This window comes from Coregonus lavaretus (assembly GCF_964263955.1).
Source record: "Coregonus lavaretus genome assembly, chromosome: 9".
Taxonomy (NCBI): Eukaryota; Metazoa; Chordata; class Actinopteri; order Salmoniformes; family Salmonidae; genus Coregonus; species Coregonus lavaretus.
This window is the reverse complement of record NC_139996.1, coordinates 7571751-7599276: the sequence shown is the minus strand read 5'-3', so window position 1 is coordinate 7599276 and position 27526 is coordinate 7571751. Positions and strand designations below refer to the sequence as shown.

At 41.7% G+C, this 27526-nt stretch overlaps 1 protein-coding gene across 1 annotated transcript; it reads right to left on the bottom strand.

Annotated features, from left to right (window-relative positions):
- LOC311134848 (uncharacterized protein) lies at nt 1-27107 on the bottom strand (the record flags this gene model as incomplete). The annotated part of the gene is made up of 11 exons (XM_084168626.1): nt 1-84; nt 224-394; nt 780-869; nt 2192-2323; nt 3452-3536; nt 13870-13937; nt 17736-17909; nt 18977-19066; nt 19238-19369; nt 20005-20059; nt 27097-27107. The coding sequence occupies 11 exons, from the start codon at nt 27105-27107 to the stop codon at nt 1-3; spliced, it is 1092 nt and encodes a 363-aa protein (XP_084024752.1).
- Nucleotides 27108-27526: the final 419 nt, after the last annotated feature.

The window sequence follows — 27526 nt, the reverse complement described above, 5'->3', positions numbered from 1 at the left end:
TTAGGAAGCGGCAAACATCTTCTTTCTACCCTCCATTCCAGACATGGCGTCCACATTCTTACGCCAGTCAGTCACTTCCTCTTTCTGTGGGGGATGACAACACAGTGAAACCAGTTCAGAAGTACTGCACACCCAGTTGTATTGCAAGTGCACATTACAAAAAAATAAGCAAAGAAAGAAAGTATTGGGACAGGCTGTACTGTGCAGTGAATGTCTCCCTTACCTTCTCCTCCTCCTTCTTCACAGTCTTGAGGTTGGCCTTGAAGTCGACCGACTCTTTGATCTTGGCTCCCAGCAGAGCCCCCATCATGGCTTCAGCTGATACTCTCACCCTCTTCAGCTGAGGTCGCTTCTTGCCCTTCAGCTCAATGATCTTCATGGTCAGATTTTCAATCTATATCGCCCACATAGCAAGGTGTCAAAAAATAAAAGTCTCGATTTCTAAATAAAAGTCCCACATACAAACACAAATATTCACTCTGCGATTAAAATGTCACTCTGTGAAAAGAGTCACTGACACAAAGCCACAAGAGGGTAGAACATATTTCAAACTTTGCTGTCTGTACATTGATTTGATTGAAATGTTATTGTAAAAAATAAATGCATATGTTGCGTTTATGGTAACACATTATTTTACAATATCGACCTGAACAAAGGTTTATTATATACTATTATTCTTAATAAAATATCCCATACTTGGATAGAGTGTGCATTTAAAGATCATACTGTGAAATTAACTGTTTGTAATATTTGAATTTGAGAATCTGCGGATCGGGTACCTCTGCGTCACTTTTGGAAACTTTCATCGCGATGTCGTACCGCTCTTCATCAACAACATCAATTTTCTGGTGCAGTTCTTTACAAAGATTCTGTGAAGAGAAAGCAGATTCATATCTGAATATACCGTACTCATACCCATAGTATCTGAATATTTCAGAATATACAGAATGTACTTAACTCAGACTAATGTACCTGAATATACCTAAATATACTAATAAACTCATATTCATAGTACTTTTCCTGAATATAACTAACTATACTGTATTCATACTCATAGCAACCTACATATTTGGTAATTCTGATCACTCTGTTGACGCAGAGAATTTTACTGAGCCACATGATTTACATAAATTCACTGAAAATGTGCAGTTCTCCTTCTCTCTTGCTCGCTCAAACGCTAAAGCACCAGACCAAATAAATGTCCTACTACTGTAGGTCCTATCAAAACTAATTTCCTGTTCGAAATTATTACTTTTTTTGAGAATAATCAAAACTTGCTGCTGCAGGATTCTTTTACTCCTGCGATGAAACTGGTCAAATTAAGATCCGACACCTTTACCTAAATATACCTGAACATACCTAAATATACTCATACTCATAGTACTGTACCTGAATATACATTAATATACTCATAGTACTGTACCTGAATATACATGAATATACTCATAGTACTGTACCTGAATATACATGACTATACTCATAGTACTGTACCTGAATATACATGAATATACTCATAGTACTGTACCTGAATATACATGACTATACTCATAGTACTGTACCTGAATATACATGACTATACTCATAGTACTGTACCTGATTATACATGACTATACTCATAGTACTGTACCTGAATATACATGAATATACTCATAGTACTGTACCTGAATATACATGACTATACTCATAGTACTGTACCTGAATATACATGACTATACTCATAGTACTGTACCTGAATATACATGAATATACTCATAGTACTGTACCTGATTATACATGACTATACTCATAGTACTGTACCTGAATATACATGAATATACTCATAGTACTGTACCTGAATATACATGACTATACTCATAGTACTGTACCTGAATATACATGACTATACTCATAGTACTGTACCTGAATATACATGAATATACTCATAGTACTGTACCTGAATATACATGACTATACTCATAGTACTGTACCTGAATATACATGACTATACTCATAGTACTGTACCTGAATATACATGAATATACTCATAGTACTGTACCTGAATATACATGACTATACTCATAGTACTGTACCTGAATATACATGAATATACTCATAGTACTGTACCTGAATATACATGACTATACTCATAGTACTGTACCTGAATATACATGAATATACTCATAGTCATGTATCTAACTAATATTAATAGTACCTGCAGGTCCTGCACAGACAGCCCAGATATCTTGAGTGCTGGGACTCGTTCACTCAGTGTGGTTTCTCTGTCAATCACCTTCTGCTCCTTTTCAGTCACCAACATAGCCATGGCCTTCTTCACCAGTTTGGTCTGGGATACAACACCATATAATTACATGTAGAACACCCTTATACTATTATGTTTAGCAGTGTAATAGTAGTGTAACTGCTATTATGTTTTATATACACTACAGGTCAAAGGTTTTAGAACACAAGGGTTTTTCTTTATTTTTACTATTTTCTACATAATTCAGAGGAGACTGTGTGAATCAGGCCATCATGGTCGAATTGCTGCAAAGAAACCACTACTTAAGGACACCAATAATAAGAAGAGACTTGCTTGGGCCAAGAAACACGAGCAATGGACATTTGACAGGTGGAAATGTGTCCTTTGGTCTGGAGTCCAAATTGGAGATTTTTGGTTCCAACCGCCGTGTCTTTGTGAGATGCAGTGTGGGTGAACGATTTTATCTCCACATGTGTATTTCCCACTGTAAAGCATGGAGGAGGAGGTGTTATGGTGTGGGGGTGCTTTGCTGGTGACACTGTCTGTCATTTATTTAGAATTCAAGGCACACTTAACCAGCATGGCTACCACAGCATTCTGCAGCAATACACCATCCCATCTGGTTTGGGCTTAGTGGGACTATCATTTGTCTTTCAACACGACAATGACCCAACACACCTCCAGGCTGTGTAAGGGCTATTTTACCAAGAAGGAGAGTGATGGAGTACTGCATCAGATGACCTGGCCTCCACAATCCCCCAACCTCAACCAAATTGAGATGGTTTGGGATGAGTCGGACCGCAGAGTGAAGGAAAAGCAGTCAGCAAGTGCTCAGCAGATGTGGGAACTCCTTCAAGAATGTTGGAAAAGCATTCCAGGTAAAGCTGGTTGAGAGAATGCCAAGAGTGTGCAAAGCTGTCATCAAGGCAAAGGGTGGCTATTAGAAGAATCTCAAATATAAAATATATTTAGATTTGTTTAACACTTTTTTGGTTACTACATGATTCCATATGTGTTATTTCATAGTGTTGATGTCTTCATTATTATTCTACAATGTAGAAAATAGTAAAAATAAAGTAGGTGTTCTAAAACTTTTGACCAGTAGTGTATCTATGTATGCGTTATCCACAAATCACAACTCACACACATTATGGAGAAGTGTTGTTTAGTTGTGACTGTTCCAATAACAGTGAAGTAAGACACAAAAGCTACCTTCAAGAAGAGTCTGCGAGATGCAGAGATCTTTGACTTTGGTTTTGGCTGAAATGAGGACAGAGAAGATATATTAAGCTCCTTGCTAAACACAGAGTAAACGATAATATACATGATCAATATTTTCATGTTAAATTATTAATTGGCTTTTATGGACAGTACACTTGAAATGTTTGTCTTTGTACTGTTGCTGCCTCAAATTAGCGGATGTAACAATGGCTTTATAAAATACATTTGATTGATTTGATCAAAAGTCCAGAAATCCAGAACATAAAATATCCTGAATTTCACGCTATGTTGCAACTGCTCCTTCTAGGCATAAATTATTGTGATTGACATGACAGACCGGTATCCCTTCTTTCTTTTCTTTCCAAAACACTTGAGCCTGCTGTATCTGAACAACTCTCTCGTTACCTCTCTCTGAACGATCCTCTTGACCCTAACCAGTCAGGCTTCAAGGCGGCTCACTCAACTGAGAACGCTCTCCTTTGTGTCACAGAGGCTCTCCGCACTGCCAAAGCTGACTCTCTCTCCTCGTTACTCCTGTTCTCCTCCTCCTAGATCTATCCACTGCCTTTGACACCGTGAACCATCAGATCCTCCTCTCCACCCTCTCAGGGTTGGGCGTCTCAGGTTCTACACACTCCTGGATTGCATCTTACCTGGCATGTCACTCCTACCAGGTGACGTGGAGAGGATATGCGTCTGCACCATGTTACTGGTGTCCCCCAGGGCTCAGTTATAGGCCCTCTCCTCTTTTCTCTTAACATCAAGTCGTATCCTCACGTGGTCTCTCCTATCATTGCTATGTGGATGACACTCAACTACCTTTCTCCTTCCCCCCTTCTGACAGACATCTCAGCTTGGATGTCTGCCCACCACCTCAAGCTCAACCATAGACATAACAGAGCTGCTCTTCCTCCCCGGGAAGGCCTGCCCGCTCCAATACCTCTCCATCACGGTTGACAACTCCACGGTGTCCCCCTCCCAGAGTGTAAAGAACCTTGGCGTGACCCTGGACAACACCCTGTCATTCTCTGCAAACATCAAAGCAGTGACTCGCTCCTGCAGGTTCATGCTCTACAACAGTGGTGACCGACTGGTCGATCTCCAAGGCATTCCTAGTCGATCACCAAACATTTCTGTAAAAAACTCAACGATAAAGCCTTGCGTTCCTATTTTTTTTATTTGTTTTGCGCTGTTGGCGGTAGGTGCACATGATTCAGCAGCCCTAGCGCTGGGAAGGCGAAGTGTTCCCATTTGGAACCATTTCATGTGTCTGAAGCTAGAAGTCCGCCTAATCGGCAGGCCCAGAGAGCAAATCAAGTGCACTTACAGGCCTACCGCTGGCCAATCAGATAGCTCAGATCATAGTGTCTGCACAGTTTTCTCACACCATAGCCTGTAAGAAGAAGCCTCAGATAAGAGTGTCTGCTAAATTACTAAAATGTAAATGTTGATAATGCCTGTCATAATGATCATAGTGTACGGGCAGTGTTCATTTCTGCACATTTGTTCTGGTTTGAATATGAAAATTCACTTACCGGCCTGGACCAACATCAGCCAATTGGAGAGAAAGAAACAAAAACCCAAAATAAGAAGATTGTCACATTTGTGTTCTTTGCATATTGTTTACTACAGGACCCATAGAAAGTCTGCACCCGCCTTGGATGTTTTTCAGATTTTATTGTGTTAAAAAGTGGGATTAAAAGGGATTTAATTGTCATTTGTTTTGTAAACGATCTACACAAAATACTCTGTAATGTCAAAGTGGAAGAAAAATTCTAACATTTTTGAAAGATTAATGAAAAATAAAACACCTTGATTAGATAAGTATTCACCCCCCTGAGTCAATGCATGTTAGAAACACCTTTGGTAGTGATTACAGCTATGAGTCTTCTTGGGTATGTCTCATAAGAGCTTTGCAAACCTATATTGTGCAATATTTGCCCATTATTGTTTTCAGAATTTTTCAAGCTCTGTCAAGGTGTTGGGATTATGGCTAGACAGCAATTTTCAAGTCTTGCCATAGATTTTCAAGCAGATTTAAGTCAAAACTGGGCTTCTCAAGTCAATTCACTGTCTTCTTGGTAAGCAACTCCAGTGTATATTTGGCTTTCTGTTGTAGGTTATTGTCCTGCGGAAAGGTGAATTCCTCTCCCAGTGTCTGGTGTAAAGCATACTGAAGCAGATTTTCCTCTAGGATTTTGCCTGTTATCCATCCAATTTCTTTTCATCCCCAGTATTTTCCAGTGTCAAGCATACCCATACCATGATGCAGCCACCACCATGCTTGAAAATAAGGAGGCAGTTATTCAGTAATGTGTTGTGTTGAATTTGCCCCAAACATAAGGCTTTGCATTTAGGCCAAAAAGTGTATTCCTTTGCCGTGTTTTTTTGCAGTATTACTTTAGTGCCTTATTGCATACATACAGTGCATTTGAAAAGTATTCAGACCCCTTCCCTTTTTCCATATTTTGTTACATTACAGCCTTATTCTATCTACGCACAATACCCCATAAGGATGAAGCAAAAACAGATATTTAGAAATGTTTGCAACTTAAAGACAGAAATACATTATTTACATAAGTATTCAGACCCTTTGCTATGAGACTCAAAATTGAGCTCAGGTGCATCCTGTTTCCATTGATCCACCTTGAGATGTTTCTACAACTTGAATGGAGTCCACCTGTGGTAAATTCAATTGATTGGACATGATTTGGAAAGGGTCACACCTGTCTATATAAGGTCCCACAGTTGACAGTGCATGTCAGAGCAAAAACCAAGCCATGAGGTCGAAGGAATTGTCCGTAGAGCTCCGAGACAGGATCTGGGGAAGGGTAATAAAACGTTCTGCAGCATTGAAGGTCCCTAAGAACACAGTGGCCTCCAACATTCTTAAATGGAAGAAGTTTGGAACCACCAAGACTCTTCCTAGAGCTGGCCGCCCGGCCACACTGAGCAACCGTGGAAGAAGGGCCTTGGTCAGGGAGGTGACCAAGAATCCAATTGTCACTCTGACAGAGCTCCAGAGTTCCTCGGTGGAGATGGGAGAAACTTCCAGAAGGACAACCATCTCTGCAGCACTCCACCAATCAGGCCTTTATGGTAGAGTGGCCAGACGGAAGCCACTCCTCAGTAAAAGGCACATGACAGCCCGCTTGGAGTTTGCCAAAAGGCACCTAAAGGACTCAGACCATGAGAAACAAGATTCTCTAGTCTGATGAAATCAAGATTGAACTCTTTGGCCTGAATACCAAGTGTCACGTCTGGAGGAAACCTGCCACCATCCCTATGGTGAAGCATGGTGGTGGCAGCATCATGCTGTGGGGATATTTTTCAGCGGCAGGGAGACTAGTCAGGATCGAGGGAAAGATGAACGGACCAAAGTACAGAGAGATCCTTGATGAAAACCTGCTCCAGAGCGCTCAGGACCACAGACTGGGGTGAAGGTTCACCTTCCAGCAAGAAAACGACCCTAAGCACACAGCCAAGACAACGCAGGAGTGGCTTCGGGACAAGACTCTGAATGTCCTTGTGTGGCCCAGCCAGAGCCCGGACTTGAACCCGATCGAACATCTCTGAAGAGACCTGAAAATAGCTGTGCAACGACACTCCCCATCCAACCTGACAGAGCTTGAGAGGATCTGCAGAGAAGAATGGGAGAAACTCCCCAAATACAGGTGTGTCAAGCTTGAAGCGTCAGACCCAAGAAGAATCAAGGCTGTAATCACTGCCAAAGGTGCTTCAACAAAGTACTTATGTAAATGTAATATTTCAGTTTTCTTTTATATATACATATTTTCTGAAATGTCTAAAAACCTGTTTTGATGAGAATTTAGTTTTTTAAATCCATTTTAGAATAAGGCTGTAACTTAACAAAATATGGAAAAAGTCAAGGGGTCTGAACACTTTCCTACTGCACTGTTTTGGAATACTTGTATTCTGTATATTTTCGATTCTTCTTTTCACTCTGTCATTTAGGTCATTATTGTGGAGTCACTACAATGTTGTTGCTCTATCCTCAGTTTTCTCCCATTACAGCCATTGAACTCTGTAGCTGTTTTAAAATGACCAATGGCCTCATGGTGACATCCCGAAGCAGTTTCATTCCTGTCCTGCAGCTCAGTTCAGAAGGACGAACGCATCTTTGACCATGCTTAAAGAGATACTCAATGTCTGATTTGTTATTGTTACCCATCTACCAATCACTGCCCTTCTTTATGGGGTTTTCGAAAAGCTCCCTGGTCTTTGTATTTGAATCTGTGCTTGAAATTCAATAGTTCACAGATGTTGTACTGTATGTATGGGGGACAGAGTAAGGGGTAGTCATTAAAAAATCATCTCAACCCATATTATTTCACACAGAGTAAGTCCATATAACTTATTATGTGATTTGTTAAGCCAGATTTGACTTCTGAACTAATTTAGGCTTGCCTATACTAAGGGGGTGAATACTTATGCAACAACTATATATATATGTGAAAAGAAAATTGAAAAGAAAATTATAATTATTTTTTACAAAGTAAAATAATATATATATATATATATATATATATATATATATATATATATATTATTTTACTTTGTAAAAAATAATTATAATTTTCTTTTCACTTTGACATTATGGAGTATTTTGTGTAGATCAATGACAAAAAAAATACAATTAAATCTATTTCAATCCCACTTTGTAACGCAACAAAATGTGAAAAAGGTTCAAGGGGGTGTAGACTTTCCATGGGCACAGTACATGTTGACAGCAATGTAATGCAATATGAGCTGTTGGTACTCACGCTTCTGACATGGTCGCGGTTCTGTGTGTCTCCTACATATTTCACAATGTAAAAAAGTAAAACAGTTACAACAGACTGAAATATGTTTTCGAAACTACATCATCATATTACAGACATGTTATTATATTATGGACCGTTTTCAGCATGCAGAAATATAGCTAAACTATTTTAGATAAAACATACATAAAACAATACATTTTGTTCATTTTTATGATATTCCAATCTATTCTAGCAGATTATCAAATAAAAACAATCTTGTTTCTTGAGAACTACTGCAAATAACTGTGATAAAAACGTACAAGATACGACTACACTACATGACCTTGGAGTAATAAAAGAATGGTTGAAAGTCAGTACCGTTAACACACAATAAATCTGTCGGACTAGTATTTAGTCTTTATTTAATTCACTCTTTTTTTAAATTTAGTATTTAGAAACATATCTGACTAGTGTTTAGTATTTGGGGCATTATCAAGTAATGCTTTAATGCAGATATAAGATATATAACTTCATTTAGGAAGGTCTTCTCCCAAGAGATCTCCTTTTTAGTATTGAAGATTTTAGACTGCATGAACTGTACGCACAAATAGAGATAGAGTTCAGAGATCTAATAGCTAAACTGGTTAGCTATCTTCTGTAATATCTCACAAAAATAATATAGGTAACATACATAATGGATAACAATTCTCTGGTCGTTCGCCAATTCATAAAATGAGCATGAAATTTAGCATGAAATAAATGCAATAAAGCTCAGCAAAAATTTGCTATAGAAATTGTTGGCAAACTAAAACATGCCTCACGTAAATCACGTGTACAAACTTCAAAGCCACAGTATTTATTACTTCAACTTGACATCTCTTTGTTGGGGTGACTACTCACACTGACAGCAAGATACTGTCAAATTTTTTTTTTGAAATCTTTACCATAATCAGATTTTACACTTTCCTCCTTTGAGGCGTTACATTAATACTGGAAACTTACCTTTCAGGTGAAGAAAAAGCTACTGTAATATTACTAGTTGTCTTTGTGAGGCTGGAGGGATGGGAAGTGGGTTAATATATAGATTCTGGACCTCATGTGAGTGGCTCACTAAAATAGACCATCTGTCCTCACCATTCTTATTATGTGTGACCTTCTACATGTGCCTCTGTCTGGTTGTCTGTCCATACAGTGGCCAAGGTGGGACAAAGTGGATGGAGTGACTTGGTTTGAGTTTTAGTGGTGGTACTTTATATTGTAATACATGTGATTTGAGAGTGTAATTTAAGTCTATGTAAGTGATACATTATACTTGGTGAACACAACTAAGAGCACTTCAGAGAGTTTGGTCCGTGACACATAACTAACTGTACAATGCCATGTCATTTGGAAATTAATAATGATCACGCTGAGATTTTAATTAACCGAACTGTTTATTATAAGAATTAAGAGTTCCCAAGGACATAGATGTACCTCTGTCAACCTTATTCTATTTTGCACAAATTCGCAAATACATTTACATTATTTTAGTAAACCAATGGATATCCAGAGTATTTACTTCCTAAACAGAGAGACTATATTGTTCACTGTTTGACCCGATCCCTACCACAGCGATCCATAATGCCCCATAATCATTTCACAAGCAGTTGATTTACAATTGAGTTAAAAGTTTATTTAATTGGTATTAATCAGCTCATAAATGTTGAAACACGTAACTCTTGATGGGGTGTATATAGATATACAAAAATACATTTGAACAGTAGACAACCAATAATATAGGAAAAGAGCGACTTAGAGGGCCGAAGCAATGTTCTCCGACCTCAAGCTAACACTGCCATCATCAGGCAGTTGAGGATAATTGTTCAACAAACAAGAAAAATAATTGGCTTGTAACTTCTGCATTAAGGCATTGAAAATAAGGAAATGCATTGGCTCACACACAATAATATTAAGCTTGTTGTACACACACGATCTATATTTCCTTCAACATTCTCATACAGTCATTTAAATCAAAATGTTTATTTCACGTACAAAAAAAGAACAAATGTATGTATTTACACTACCGGTCAAAAGTTTTAGAACACCTACTCATTCAAGGGTTTTTCTTTATTTTTTACTATTTTCTACATTGTAGAATAATAGTGAAGACAACAAACTATGAAATAACACATATGGAATCATGTAGTTACCAAAAAAGTGTTAAACAAATCAAAATATATTTTATATTTGAGATTCTTCAAATAGCCACCCTTTGCCTTGATGACAGCTTTGCACACTCTTGGCATTCTCTCAACCAGCTTCATGAGGTAGTCACCTGGAATGCATTTCAATTAACAGGTGTGCCTTATTAAAAGTTAATTTGTGGAATTTATTTTATTTTTAATACGTTTGAGCAAATCAGTTGTGTTGTGACAAGGTGTGTGTGTGGGGGTGGGGGGTACAGAAGATAGCCCTATTTGGTAAAAGACCAAGTCCATACTATGGCAAGAACAGCTCAAATAAGCAGAGAGAAACAACAGTCCATCATTACTTTAAGATATGAAGGTCAGTCAATACGGACAATTTCAAGAACTTTGAAAGTTTCTTCAAGTGCAGTCACAAAAACCATCAAGTGCTATGATGGGCGGCAGGTAGCTTAGTGGTTAAGAGCGTTGTGCCAGTAACCGAAAGGTCGCTGGTTCTAATCCCCGAGCCGACTAGGTGAAAAATCTGTCGATGTGCCCTTGAGCAAGGCACTTAACCCTAATTGCTCCTGTAAGTCGCTCTGGATAAGAGCGTCTGCTAAATGACTAAAATGTAAATGTAAATGATGAAACTGGCTCTCATGACCGCCACAGAAATGGAAGACCCAGAGTTACCTCTGCTGCAGAGGATAAGTTCATTAGAGTTACCAGCCTCAGAAATTGCAGCCCAAATAAATGCTTTACAGAGTTTAAGTAACATACACATCTCAACATCAACTGTTCAGAGGAGACTGTGTGAATCAGGCTTTCATGGTCAAATTGCTGCAAAGAAACCACTACTAAAGAACACCAATAATAAGAAGAGACTTGCTTGGGCCAAGAAACACGAGCAATGGACATTGGAGATTTTTGGTTCCAACCGCCGTGTCTTTGTGAGATGCAGTGTGGGTGAACGGATGATCTCCACATGTGTATTTCCCACTGTAAAGCATGGAGGAGGAGGTGTTATGGTGTGGGGGTGCTTTGCTGGTGACACTGTCTGTGATTTATTTAGAATTCAAGGCACACTTAACAAGCATGGCTCCCACAGAATTCTGCAGAGATACGCCATCCCATCTGGTTTGGGCTTAATGGGACTATCATTTGTTTTTCAACACGACAATGACCCAACACACAACCAGGCTGTGTAAGGGCTATTTTACCAAGAAGTAGAGTGATGGAGTGCTGCTCAGATGACCTGGCCTCCACAATCCCCCAACCTCAACCAAATTGAGATTGTTTGGGATGAGTCGGACCGCAGAGTGAAGGAAAAGCAGCCAACAAGTGCTCAGCATATGTGGGAACTCCTTCAAGACTGTTGGAAAAGCATTCCAGGTGAAGCTGGTTGAGAGAATGCCAAGAGTGTGCAAAGCTGTCATCAAGGCAAAGGGTGGCTATTAGAAGAATCTCAAATATAAAATATATTTTAATTTGTTTAACACTTTTATGGTTACTACATGATTCCAAATGTGTTATTTCATAGTTTTAATATCTTCACTATTATTCTGCAATGTAAAAAATAGTACAAATAAAGAAAAAAACTTGAATGAGTAGGTGTTTTAAAACTTTTGACTGGTAGTGTATCTTTCATCTCCTACAATTATTCTTGATACCTTCAGTTGCCCTCTCCATTTCTGTTGCATCGTCATTTATCTTCAATCAGCAAAGCCATCCTTGGAGGATACCTTGATAACCATCAATAATCTGCAAAACATTAAGTAAACACAGTAGGTGTAATTATAGTTCCATGTTACAGACCTAAAGTAATATTATTCTAAAATGCCTTCAGAAAGTATTCACACCCCTTGACTTTTTACACATTTTGTTGAGTTACAGCCTGAATGTAAAATTGATTAAAGTGAGATTTTGTGTCACTGGCCTACACACAATACCCCCATAATGTTAAAGTGGAATGATGTTTTTAGATTATTTTTTTATTAATTAAAAATGAAAAGCTGAAATGTCTTGAGTCAATAACTCCCTTTTTATGGCAAGCCTAAATAAAATCAGGAGTAAAAATGTGTTTAACAAGTCACATAATAAGTTGCATGGACTCTGTGTGCAATAATAGTGCATAACATGATTTTTGAATGACTACCTCATCTCTGTACTATGTACACACATATAATTATCTGTAAGGTCCCTCAGTCGAGCAGTGAATTTCAAACAGATTCAACCACAAAGACCATGGAGGTTTTCCAATGCCTCACAAAGAAGGGCACCTATTGGTAGATTGGTAAAAAAAAAAAAAGAATGATTTTGAATATCTCTTTGAGCATGGTAAATTATGAATTACACTTTGGATGGTGTATCAATACACATAGTCACTACAAAGATACAGGCGTCCTTCCTAACTTAGTTGCCGGAGAGGAAGGAAACTACTCAGGGATTTAACCATGAGGCCAATGGTGATTTTAAAACAGTTACAGAGTTTAATGGCTGTGATAGGATAAAACTGAGGATGGATCAACAACATTGTAGTTACTCCACAATACTAACCTAATTGACAAAGTGAAAAGAAGGAAGCCTGTACAAAATAAAAATATTCCAAAAACATACATCTTGTTTGCAATAAGGCACTAAAGTAAAACCGCAAAAAATGTGGCAAAGAAATTTACTTTATTGTAAATCTGCGGGGCAAATCCAACACAACACATCACTGAGTACCATTCTTCATATTTTCAAGCATGGTGGTGGCTGCATCATGTTATGGGTATGGTTTCTCATCGGCAAGGACTAGGGAGTTTTTTTTTAAAAATAAAATGAAATGGAATAGAGCTAAGCACAGGCAAAATCCTAGAGGAAATCTGGTTCAGTCTGCTTTCCAACAGACATTGGGAGACAAATTCACCTTTCAGCAGGACAATAACCTAAAACACAAAGCCAAATATACACTGGAGTTGCTTACCAAAACGACATTGAATGTTCCTGAGAGGCCTAGTTACAGTTTTGACTTAAATTGGCTTGAAAATCTAAGACAAGACTTGAAAATGTCTGTCTAGCAATGATCAACAACCAACTTGACAGAGCTTGAAGAATTTTAAAAGGAATAATCTGCAAATATTGTACAATCCGTGTGTGCAAAGCTCTTAGAGACTTACCCAGAAAGACTCACAGCTGTAATCGCTGCCAAAGGTGATTCTAACAAGTATTGACTCTGGAGTGTAAATACTTATGTAAATGAGATATTTCTGTATTTCATTTTCAATACATTTGCAAAAATGTCTAAAAACATTTTTTTACTTTGTCATTATGGGGTATCGTGTGTAGATGGGTCAGAAAAAATATATATTTAATCTATTTTGAATTCAGGCTGTAACACAACAATAGGGGTATGAATTCATTCTGAAGGCTCTGCACATTGAATGCTGGAATTGATCTTCTCAGTACAGATAACGTTTTGTGTACCTTTCAAGCATCAAACATCTTCTTTCTGCCCTCCATGCCAGACATGGCATCCACATTTTGACGCCAGTCGGTGACCTCTTCCTTCTGTGTGGACCAGAAATGTATTATTTACACTCAATCAATCATTGACAAACAAACTACCTTGTTTTTCAAACAAAGTCAACACCGCAGCCATTGCTAGCTAGCCAACACTACCAGCTAGCAGTACTGTAACAACTAAATACAATATCATTTTAGTCAATGAGAATTTTGCAACGTAAAACTTCAATTTCGGAACATTCGAGATGTGTAGTCCACTTGTGTAGCTAGCATGACTGACATTGTGCTAGCTAGCCAACGTTTAATTATTTCTGCGTTATGAAAGGAACTAGACACGGACACGAATTATCTGTTTAGTGTGTTAACACACTATTGGTAGTTTGTTGTAACCAAGTATTGGTGCTAAACCGTGTGTTATTGGATGCTAGCATGCTAGTTAGCTATGGCGTCATAGGATACGGTGCCCTGGGCGGTTTTCACGGAAGAATACTGTACCAAGTTAGCTAGCTGAATAAACTAAGTTAGAGTATATTCCCAGAAAACATTGAACCGCTGTAGTTTACAACAATTATAATTTCTAAAGTGGAAGTTGGGAGAGTTATATTTGAGTGTTTCAGTAAAAGGTAAGTGAGGGAGGCCCCGCTCTCTCGCTTCCCCAGATGTTTAGTTAATTTTATTCCGATCTCTTTTGCATTATTGTAGCCTTTTCTGTAGCCTGTCAACTATGTGTCTGTCTATCCCTGTTCTCTCATCTCTACACAGGCCATACAAACGCTTCACACCACGTGGCTGCTGCCACTCTAATCTGGTGGTCCCTGCGCGCACGACCCACGTGGAGTTCCAGGTCTCCAGCAGCTTCTGGAACTGCCATTCTGCCGCCAACAAGGCAGAGTTCATCTCAGCCTATGCTACCCTCCAGTCCCTCGAACTTCTTGGCGCTGACGGAAACATGGATTACCACAGAAAGCACTGCTACTCCTACTGCTCTTTCCTCGTCTGATCATGTGTTCTCACATACCCGAGAGCATCTGGTCAGCGCGGCGGTGGCACAGGAATCCTCATCTCTCCCAAGTGGACATTCTCTCTTTTCCCCCTGACCCATCTGTCTAACTCCTCATTTGAATTCCATGCTGTCACAGTCACTAGCCCATTCAAGCTTAACATCCTTATCATTTATCGCCCTCCAGGTTCCCTTGGAGAGTTCATCAATGAGCTTGACGCCTTGATAAGTTCCTTTCCTGAGGATGGCTCACCCCTCACAGTTCTGGGTGACTTTAACCTCCCTACGTCTGCCTTTGACTCATTTCTCTCTGCCTCCTTCTTTCCACTCCTTTCCTCTTTTGACCTCACCCTCTCACCGTCCCCCCCTACTCACAAGGCAGGCAATATGCTTGACCTCATCTTTACTAGATGCTGTTCTTCTACTAATCTCACTGCAACTCCCCTCCAAGTCTCCGACCACTACTTTGTATCCTTTTCTCTCTTGCTCTCCTCCAACACTACTCACTCTGCCCCTACTCAGATGGTAATGTGCCGTCGCAACCTTCGCTCTCGCTCTGCCGCTACTCTCTCCTCTTCCATCCTATCTTCTCTTCCCTCTGCTAAATCCTTCTCCCTCCGATCTCCTGATTATGCCTCCTCAACCCTCCTCTCCTCCCTTTCTACATCTTTTGACTCTCTAAGTCCCCTATCCTCCCGGCCGGCTCGGTCCTCCCCTCCTGCTCCTTGGCTTGACGACTCATTGCAAGCTCACAGAACAGGGCTCCAGGCAATTGAGGAAAACTAGACTCCCTGCGGACCTGTCATCTTTTCACTCCCTCCTCTCTACATTTTCTTCCTCTGTTTCTGCTGCTAAAGCCACTTTCTACCACTCTAAATTTCAAGCATCTGCCTCTAACCCTAGGAAGCTCTCTGCCACCTTCTCCTCCCTGCTGAATCCTCCTCCTCCTCCCCCTCCCTCCTCCCTCTCTGTGGATGACTTCGTCAACCATTTTGAAAAGAAGGTTGACGACATCTGATCCTCATTTATTAAGTCAAATGACACCGCTGGTCCTGCAGAGATCCTGGTCCTGCTCACACTGCCCTACCCTATGCTTCTTTCTCCCCTCTCTCTCCAGATGAAATCTTGCGACTTGTGATGGCCGGCCGCCCAACAACCTGCCCGCTTGACCCTATCCCCTCCTCTCTTCTCCAGACCATTTCCGGAGACCTTCTCCCTTACCTCACCTCGCTCATCAACTCATCCTTGACCGCTGGCTATGTCCCTTCCGTCTTCAAGAGAGCGAGAGTTACACCCCTCCTCAAAAAACCTACACTCGATCCCTCCGATGTCAACAACTACAGACCAGTATCCCTTCTTTCTTTTCTCTCCAAAACTCTTGAGCGTGCCGTCTCTAGCCAACTCTCCTGCTATCTCTCTCAGAATTACCTTCTTGATCCAAACCAGTCAGGTTTCAAGACTGGTCATTCAACTGAGACTGCTCTTCTCTGTGTCACGGAGGCTCTCCGCACTGCTAAAGCTAACTCTCTCTCCCCTGCTCTTATCCTTCTAGACCTATCTGCTGCCTTTGATACTGTGAACCACCAGATCCTCCTCTCCACCCTCTCCAAGTTGGGCATCTCCGGCGCTGCTCACTCTTGGATTGCGTCCTACCTGACAGGTCGCTCCTACCAGGTGGCGTGGCGAGAATCTGTCTCCACACCACGTGCTCTCACCACTGGTGTCCCCCAGGGCTCAGTTCTAGGCCCTCTCATATTCTCTCTATACACCAAGTCACTTGGCTCTGTCATATCCTCACATGGTCTCTCCTATCATTGCTACGCAGACGACACACAATACATTTTCTCCTTTCCCCCTTCTGATAACCAGGTGGCGAATTGCATCTCTGCATGTCTGGCAGACATATCAGTGTGGATGTCAGATCACCACCTCAAGCTGAACCTCGGCAAGACGGAGCTGCTCTTCCTCCCGGGGAAGGACTGCCCGCTCCATGATCTCGCCATCACGGTTGACAACTCCATTGTGTCCTCCTCCCAGAGTGCAAAGAACCTTGACGTGACCCTGGACAACACCCTGTCGTTCTCCGCTAACATCAAAGCGGTGACCCAATCCTGCAGGTTCATGCTCTACAACATTCGCAGAGTACGACCCTACTTTACACAGAAAGCGGCACAGGTCCTAATCCAGGCACTTGTCATCTCCCGTCTGGATTACTGCAACTCGCTGTTGGCTGGGCTCCCTGCCTGTGCCATTAAACCCCTACAACTTATCCAGAATGCTGCAGCCTGTCTGGTGTTCAACCTTCCCAAGTTCTCTCATGTCACCCCGCTCCTCCGCACACTCCACTGGCTTCCAGTTGAAGCTCGCATCTACTACAAAACCATGGTGCTTGCCTACGGAGCTGTGAGGGGAACGGCACCTCCTTACCTTCAGGCTCTGATCAGACCCTACACCCAAACAAGGGCACTACGTTCATCCACTTCTGGCCTGCTAGCCCCCCTACCTCTACGGAAGCACAGTTCCCGCTCAGCCCAGTCAAAGTTATTCGCTGCTCTGGCACACCAATGGTGGAACAAGCTCCCCCACGACGCCAGGACAGCGGAGTCACTGACCACCTTCCGGAGACACTTGAAACCCTACCTCTTTAAGGAATACCTGGAATAGTATAACAGTAATCCTTCTACACCCCCCCCCCCCCCCCCAGTGGTGGTTGTCCCACTGGCTATCCTAAGTTGAATGCACCAATGTGTAAGTCGCTCTGGATAAGAGCATCTGCTAAATGACTTAAATGTTAAATGTTGTACAACGTCAAGTACAACAGGCTGAGCATGCACCAGTCTTACTTTCTCCTCTGCCTTCTTGACTGTCTTGAGGTTGGACTTGAAGTCGATGGTCTCCTTATGCTTGGAGCCCAGCAGAACACTAAGCATGGCTTCAGCTGAGATCTTCACCCTCCTCAGGTTTGGTTTCTTGAACTTGCTCTGCAGCTCAATGATCTTTAGTCCCAACTCATGGATCTGGCAGAGCACAAAGAACAGAGGACATTTTACATTTACATTCTAGACATTTAGCAGAGGCTCTTATCCAGAGTGACTCTTATTAGTGCATTCATCTTAAAGGAAAAATCCACCCCAAAAAACTATTTTGTGGTATTTTTTTTTCATTAGTCCACTGTTGATACAGTCTCAAAATGTTTTGCATGTCATCAGTCAAGTTTTAAAGATGTGTCACTTGCCATATCATCATGATGATGTGGGAAGTGACACTTTGCTTCTTGAAAGTCCAATATCTTGAAAACTTGACTGCTGACATGCAAAACATTTTTTGGACTGTATTAACAGTGGACTAATTAAGAAAAATACCAAAAGTTAGTTTTTGAGTGTATTTTTCCTGTAGAGTAGCTAAGAGAGAGACGACCACGTATCACAGTAAGCAGGATTAGTAACTTTCAGCTCCAATACAGGCTCTCACATTAACTGTGATCATTGACATTATATATGTCTTAAATGGCATCCTATTCCCTTTATAGTGTACTACCTTTGACCAGGGCCTATATTTCTATCAGTCCAATTTGCACACTTAGTCCTCCCAGTTGTGCAGTAACTAGTATGTACTGTGGCTGACCTATTATTATTATTTTTAGTCATTTAGCAGACGCTCTTATCCAGAGCGACTTACAGGAGCAATTAGGGTTTAAGTGCCTTGCTTACGGGCACATCGACAGATTTTTCACCTAGTCGGCTCGGGGATTAGAACCACCTTTCGGTTACTGGCACAACGCTCTTACCCACTAAGCTACCTGCCGACCTTCACTCTAAATGTATGTTCTAAACTCATAACCACCGGGAGGCAGTGTTTTGACAGTGTCATCTTGAAATATACGGTCCAAGCGTTCAAAAAAGGTGCAGGTTGGACTGATAGAAGTAGAAGTGATTCATGTGTTAGAGGAATATTGCAATCATTTTATGATATCATAGCTGCACACTATACCATATATACAATAATCTATAAAACATTTCAACTATCTTTTGTCATTTCCCTCTGGAATTATTTGTTTTCTACAAATTATTTTGGGGTATCCTACCTCCTTGTCATTTTTGGTAACTTTGAGTCCCACGTCATATCGCTCCTCATCTACCACATTGATCTTATGGTGCAGATCTTTGCACAAATCCTGCCAAGAGAACAAAAGACAGCTAATTTATCTTATTTTATTTTGTTACACTTTCTGTAAGGAATTTCAACTGTGTCGTGCATTATAATGCATTATGGACGGCTCATATGTCGTTATAAATGCACTCATAACAGTTTTGTATACAATGTCAGTGTGAGCATCAGTGTGTACCTGGAGCTCCTCCACAGACAAGCCAGAAAGTTTGAGAGGAGGGACTCTCTCAGCCAGAGCTTCATCTCTTTCTCTCTTCTTCTCCTCCACCTCAACCTCTAGCATCTGGCCAGCTACAGTCAGCAATCTGATCTATAGGAGAATAACGCTACGGTCAGCAATCTGATCTATAGGAGAATAACGCTACAGTCAGCAATCTGATCTATAGGAGAATAAAGCTACAGTCAGCAATCTGATCTATAGGAGAATAACGCTACTATCAGCAATCTGATCTATAGGAGAATAACGCTACTATCAGCAATCTGATCTATAGGAGAATAACGCTACAGTCAGCAATCTGATCTATAGGAGAATAAAGCTACAGTCAGCAATCTGATCTATAGGAGAATAAAGCTACAGTCAGCAATCTGATCTATAGGAGAATAACGCTACGGTCAGCAATCTGATCTATAGGAGAATAAAGCTACAGTCAGCAATTTGATCTATAGGAGAATAAAGCTACAGTCAGCAATTTGATCTATAGGAGAATAAAGCTAGAGTCAGCAATCTGGTAACTTCTGATCTTTAGGAAGGAGCATAAAGCTAGAGTCTATCTGATCTATAGGACCATTTACATCCAAAAGAGGCAAAAAAGGTTACGAGGTCAGGGTTCGTGAGCTACACATGCGCAACACATTATGGCATGCATTCTGTTTATATAACATTCATGTCGCAAGTGTAAGACTACTTGTTTGTTTCTTGTGTTGACAATGGAATGCAACGCTCACCTTTAACCCCAACCGTCGGGCTGAGGAGATCTTGGACTTTTCTTTTGGTTTCGGTCTGTGTCATTAGAAGGGGAAAAAAGAAAGAGAGAGAGATAACATTTAAATGTATTAACCTGTCATTTATAGTGATTAATTTATAAAATTCACACCAAGGTTATTATACTTTTGTGTTTTTATATTCGTTTTTATTTCTATTAGTCTAAAGATTTTTTAAAACAAATTCAGTTTGATTCAGTTAGTTTTCAGATCCACTTTACAATTTTTTCTTTAGTTTAAGTTTTATAAAACATTTATATTTCATTTTTATATTATTTCGTTTCAGTTTTAGTTTTACTGTTAGGGACAGAAAGTAGCCTATGCGTGGGAGGAGCCATTTATGTGTTGTATAGTTTGTGTTTTTGGGGATGCCACTTCTTGCCACTAATACATAAGGTTAGGTTAGTTTTAAAGATGGATCCCACAGTAGGCGGCAACAGCACCACAGCCGCCCCACTATCGTTGTTATTGTTTTTGTTGCCGAGCTGAGGAGACGTCGCGCAGCATGGTAAAAAAAACTGTTGGTTGTTTGCAGTAACTTCTTTGTTGTTGTAATATTGCAAACGGACGTGGCTGTTTCACCATTGAGGATTTCAGCTTTAAAGGTAGACTCAGCGAGATGAAGTAGATGCACGAAGTTAACAGTAGTGCTGGGTCAATTTCCCCAACAACCAGAGGGGTATACTACAAAGCAGGATCAACGAGTTAGCAAGCTAACTTTGATAAACAACCAGAAATAACTATAGATTTTCTGGTTCATTAAGAAATCTCACCTTAAATATATGTTTTTGGTTGTTGAGTCAATTAGATCATGCTTATCCGCTTAAAAAATGTATTGTTATTTCAGAATATTCTGGGAAGTTAGCTGGCTAAGTCACTGATCTTACTTTGTATTATACGCCTCAGGAGCATTGAAGCGCTAGGCTAAACCTCTCTGCTGTTTTGGTCCACGTTGTAGCAGAGTGAAGAGCACACGTGCAGACACTCTGTGTGACTGTGTGAGAGCAAAGTCTTGCATCTGCTCATCTTAATGGGTATGTTCGAGTGGATCACTTTTGTCAAGTTGGTGACCTTCTTCTTCTTCTTCTTCTTCTTCTTCTTCTTCTATGGTATTATGGCGGTCCGCAAACAAGCATTAGAGGTGTTGAATGGAATTGAAGGATGGGACTAATAACAACTAACAACAAATAATAACAAGATAACTAATAATGTAAGCATACTGTGTCCATAATAAGTATATAGGTTGTAGGTTGGGAGCTTTTGTGAAAGAGCACAGTTAGAAAGATATGGCATATAGAAGCAAACCGGATGGACATCATGAAAATGATCGGAGAGGTTGAGAGTAGAGGAAGTTCAGGAGAAAAAACAAACAAAATATAATTATTGTAAAATGGACTGTGTCCATAAAATGTAGATAGTAGGTATAAGCTGGAAGTAGAGGCCTAAGCATTGTTGTTCACTAGTTTACTCCAAGTAGGGAAAGGGTGGTGGGGTTGGAAAGTAATAAAGGGGAATATATATATATTTTTAAAGGATATGTATGTGTGTATGTATGTGTATATGTATGTATGTATGTATGTATGTATATATAAATAAAAACATGGGGGATTGGAAGTGATGCAGACAATTACATTGATGGAAATTACAATCTATCTGCAATATTAAGCTGATCTACCCCCCCTAAAAAAAAAAAAAAAAAACGTTAGAGGTGCATGCCGCCACCTACTCTACGGGTGGTAAGATAAAAACAAAAATAGACACATAAAAAAACCATCAGACTCCTTCAGTCACATTCCAATTCAAGTCACATCCCTACACATGCTCAGAGGCCGGTGAGGGCGGAACATCCTTTGACAGGATTTCTTGCAATGCCTCGGCTGTAAACTCACTGTCACGATCGTCAGATATAGAGGACCAAGGCGCAGCGTGGAAGGTGAACATACTTATTTATTAAATGATACACAAACAAAACAACAAATCGATACGTGACGTCCACAGGTGCAAAACACAAACCAACACGGAACAAGATCCCACAAACACTGTGGGAAAACCACCTGACTAAATATGGTTCCCAATCAGAGACAACCAGCAACAGCTGATACTCGTTGCCTCTGATTGAGAACCACTCTGGCCAACATAGATATACAAAACTAGACTAGACACAACGAGCACAAAACATAAACTCTACACACCCTGGCTCAACTTAAAAGAGTCCCTAGAGCCAGGGCGTGACAGTACCCCCCCCCTAAAGGCGCGGACTGCGACCGCGCCTAAACATCACCGAACAGGGGAGGGCTGGGTGGGCATTCCTCCTCGGAGGCGGTTCCGGCTCCGGGCTTGACCACCACCCTCTACTAACCCCCCCGTAGTGCCCCTGGTCTGGTCTAGCCCCACTGGCTGGAGCTGGACTGGACTTCGGTGGAGCGGATTGCTCAGGCTCCGGTGTGGAGCAGCTGACCGGTACCTGACCAGGCACCAGTGAAACGGGCACGGGCTGGCGATGCGCACCACAGGTTTGGTGCGGGGAGCAGGAACAGGCCGGACCAGGCTGGCGACGCGCACCATTGGCTTGGTGCGAGGAGCAGGAACAGGCCGGGCCGGGCTGGCGACGCGCACCACTAGCTTGGTGCGGGGAGCAGGAACAGGCCGGGCCGGGCTGGCGATGCGCACCACAGGTTTGGTGCGGGGAGCAGGAACGGGCCGGGCCGGGCTGGCGACACGCACCATTGGCTTGGTGCGGGGAGCAGGAACGGGCCGGGCTGGCGACGCGCACCATAGGCTTGGTGCGAGGGGCAGGAACAGGCCGGGCCGGGCTGGCGACGCGCACCATAGGCTTGGCGCGATGGACAGGAACAGGCCGGACCGTACTGGGAACACACACCACTGGCCTTACACAGGGATCAGGAACGGGCCGGACCGGACTGGCAACACACTTCAGTACCTCTCGCCGTGCCTCTACATTTTCCTTCCCTCTATACACCAATGGCTCCCGTAACCCGGTGGCCTTCTCTCCTCGTCCACCAACTCGCCCCTTATCTGCCTCCAGTGTCCCCATCGTCCCTGCCATGTGCCCCCCCCCTAAAAATTTCTTGGGGGTGCCCCTCGCCTGTCCGACGACTGCCCGGTTGGCGCCGCTTCTCCTCTCCTGCCTGGGCACGCTGCTTGGTCCTGTATTGGTGGGATCTTCTGTCACGATCGTCGGATATAGAGGACCAAGGCGCAGCGTGGAAGGTGAACATACTTATTTATTTATTAAATGATACACGAACAAAACAACAACTCGATACGTGACGTCCACAGGTGCAAACCACAAACCAACACGGAACAAGATCCCACAAACACTGTGGGAAAACCACCTGACTAAATATGGTTCCCAATCAGAGACAACCAGCAACAGCTGATACTCGTTGCCTCTGATTGAGAACCACTCTGGCCAACATAGATATACAAAACTAGACTAGACACAACGAGCACAAAACATAAACTCTACACACCCTGGCTCAACTTAAAAGAGTCCCTAGAGCCAGGGCGTGACACTCACTGAGTCCCAAAAAGGGTTCTGCTGCACTCGCAATAATTTACCACCACAGTTGCAGCATATAACCTCAGCTGGCATACAATATTCTTCCAGTCTGCATACACTTGATACATCCCCAAATATTTTGCATTTATAACACTGGAGGGGCTTGTGCACAAAAGCTCTTACAGGGTATCCCATAAAGCCTAGCTTTGCATGGGAAGGGAGAGACTCATTAAAAAACTATAATATGGACGAAGTTAGTTTCCTTACTTCATTCACCATACAGGTCAGTCGACGCGCACCAATCACTTCACCTACTTCCTCAGGTATATAATTTGCATCCACTTCATGCGCAGCCCCAGAAATAATCCCCTTGACAGACGCCCTGCTTCGGAAATCCATGCACAAAACGTTCCATTCCAAAATAATTTTGAGGCTCAAAGCTTAAAGGTTCTTCTGTTCCACGGACACACAAAAAAACGGAATAAGACCAGCTCTTGTGACTCTCACCGACGCCACCTCACCCAATGCATCCATTATGCCGACGCCACCTCACCCAATGCATCCATTATGCTGATGCCACCTCACCCAATGCATCCATTATGCTGATGCCACCTCACCCAATGCATCCATTATGCTGATGCCACCTCACCCAATGCATCCATTATGCTGACGCCACCTCACCCAATGCATCCATTATGCTGATGCCACCTCACCCAATGCATCCATTATGCTGATGCCACCTCACCGAATGCATCCATTATGCTGATGCCACCTCACCCAATGCATCCATTATGCTGATGCCACCTCACCCAATGCATCCATTATGCTGATGCCACCTCACCCAATGCATCCATTATGCTGATGCCACCTCACCCAATGCATCCATTATGCTGATGCCACCTCACCCAATGCATCCATTATGCTCCTTGTGACTTCAAAACGGATCCCCCAGGTAACATTGATCCAAAACCCTCACTCCGACTATAAACAAATCTAGAGATTTCTTAGTTTCCATCACAACTTTACTTCTTTTGTTTCCTTTCTTTTTCACCACTGCAACTCAGTGGTTCTCTCTCTTCTTCACCCGACTCACCATCAGTTTCCAACAGAACATCCGTTTCCGCCATCTTCCCTCTCTCTCTCTCATCTCTGTGGAACCGCGTCGGTGGCAGTGCTCAGTGGTCTGGTCTCCAAGTCGGTGACCATTGTTGGTCATGCCTTTCAAAGTGTGTTGCTTTCTGGGAATACACATTTTCTGACTTGCGCCTACAGGTCGACTGCATGATCTTTTAAAAAATCACGTGATCAGAGGTCATGAAGTTTTGACTGCAGTCGAGAGCAAGTTTCTGCAGTTGTTCTTCATCCCTCAGCCATCACCTGCATTGTGGGAGGCTCTATTTTCAACCAATCATTAGGATGTTTTTGTTTTACCCACGCGAACGTGACTGACACAGGAACCAATTTGCCATGATTTTAAGTGCATTCGGAAAGTATTCAGGTCCTATCACTTTTTCCACATTTTGTTACGTTAAAGCCTTATTCTAAAATGGATTAAATAAATAAAAATGATCATCAATCTACACACAATACCCCATAATGAAAAAGCGAAAACAGGTTTTTAGACCTTATCAGAATTACCTTATTTACATAAGTATCCAGACCCTTTGTTATGAGACTTGAAATTGAGATCAGGTGCATCCTGTTTCCATTGATCATCCTTGAGATGTTTCTACAACTTGATTGGAGTCCACCTGTGGTAAATTCAATTGATTGGACAGGATTTGGAAAGGCACACACCTGTCTATATAAGGTCCCACAGTTGACAGTGCATGTCAGAGCAAAAACTAAGCCATGAGGTCAAAGGAAATGTCCGTAGAGCTCCGAGACAGGATTGTGTCGAGGCACAGATCTGGGGAAGGGTACCAAAAAATTCTGCAGCATTGAAGGTCCCCAAGAACACAGTGGCCTCCATCATTCTTAAATGGAAGAAGTTTGGAACCACCAAGACTCTTCCTAGAGCTGGCTGCCCGGCCAAACTGAGCAATCGAGGGAGAAGGGCATTGGTCAGGGAGGTGACCAAGAACCCAATCGTCACTCTGACAGAGCTCCAGAGTTCCTCTGTGGAGATGGAAGAACCTTCCAGAAAGACAACCATCTCTGCAGCACTCCACCAATCAGGCCTTTATGGTAGAGTGGCCAGACGGAAACCACTCCCCAGTTAAAGGTACATGACAGCCCACTTGGAGTTTGCCAAAAGGCACCTAAAGGACTCTCAGACCATGAGAAACAAGATTCTCTGGTCTGATGAAACCAAGATTGAACTCTTTAACCTGAATGCCAAGCGTCACGTCTGGAGGAAACCAGGCACCACTCATCACCTGGCCAATACCATCCCTACGGTGAAGCATGGTGGTGGCAGCATCATGCTGTGGGGATGTTTTTCAGCAGCAGTGACTGGGAAACTGGTCAGGGTTGAGGGAAAGATGAATGGAGCAAAGTACAGAGAGATCCTTGATGAAAACCTGCTCCAGAGTGCTCAGGACCTCAGACTGGGGCGAAGGTTCACCTTCAAACAGGACAATGACCCTAAGCACACAGCCAAGACAACGCATCCAACCTGATAGAGCTTTAGAGGATCTGCAGAGAAGAATGGGAGAAACTCCCCAAATACAGGTGTGCCAAGCTTGTAGAGTCATACCCAGAAGACTCGAGACTGTAATTGCTGCCAAAGGTGCTTCAACAAAGTACTGAGTAAAGGGTGTGAATACTTATGTAAATGTGATATTTCAGTTTTTAATTTTTAATAACTTTGCAAAAAAATCTAAAACCTGTTTTTGCTTTGTCGTTATGGGGTATTGTGTGTAGATTGATGAGGGGAAAAAAACAATTAAATCCATTTTAGAATAAGGCTGTAACGTAACAAAATGTGGAAAAAGTGAAGGGGTCTGACTACTTTCCGAATGCACTGTATGTATGGATAAATGCCTACAAGTAAATGTGATATTTGAGGCTCTCTATCACTAATTGATTTTACAATGTGTACACACATAATATTATTAAAACCATGTTTATAAACAATTCTAACTTTTGGCTGTCACAGATGCACCTCCCCCGGGCTCCACTCCTCGACTTTCGTCTACAGTCGGTTGCTTCAGCCTTACCACTCAAACACACCCACTATCAACGGTACTGCTAGTGGCAACGACATCTCGCGAGTCTACCTTTAAATTGTAAATTAAATCTCAATGTGATCTGCCAGATTCAGAAGCTTGAAAACCCCATTAGAAGAAGAAAAAAAAGCTTCGCTTTTTGACCCCCCAAAAACTAGAATTGAACATAATTAATGTTTATTTTATTTTAGTTAGTTTTGGAGTCAAATATAATAGTTTCAGTAGAGTGTTAGTTTTTCTAATGGGTTTGTTCATTATTTTATTTCAGTATACTAAATAGTTTTTTCATGATTAGTTTTCGTTTTAGTTTCAGTTTTAGTTTACTATAATAACTTGGATACACACGTGAACATGAATACTTACGCGTCCGCCATGTTTGCCTTCTTATCTTACTGAAATGTAGAGAGGGAAAGAAAATAGCATTTTTACATAAAGATAAAAAGAGTGAACAGAACATTCAGGCTTATATACTGTAGATGAACATCCAGGTTAGCCTTTTTATCCACTCATGATATATTTTTTTTAATGTTGGAATAATTGTTCTTTATTTATATACTATGTATTGCAAATACAATTCAGTGAATGTATCTTTCACTTCTGCACCAATTGAGCTGTTGCCAATGCTGAGGTTGGGGATTGATGACTGGTTGCACCAATTGAGTTGTTGCCAATGCTGAGGATGGGGATTGATGACTGGTTGTATCCTCGTTGGGTTCTATGTCACATACTCAGTGCATGTGTTGCCTCATTAAACCTCTCTTAGATAATTTATTGTGCACTGCTGGTTAAGCCT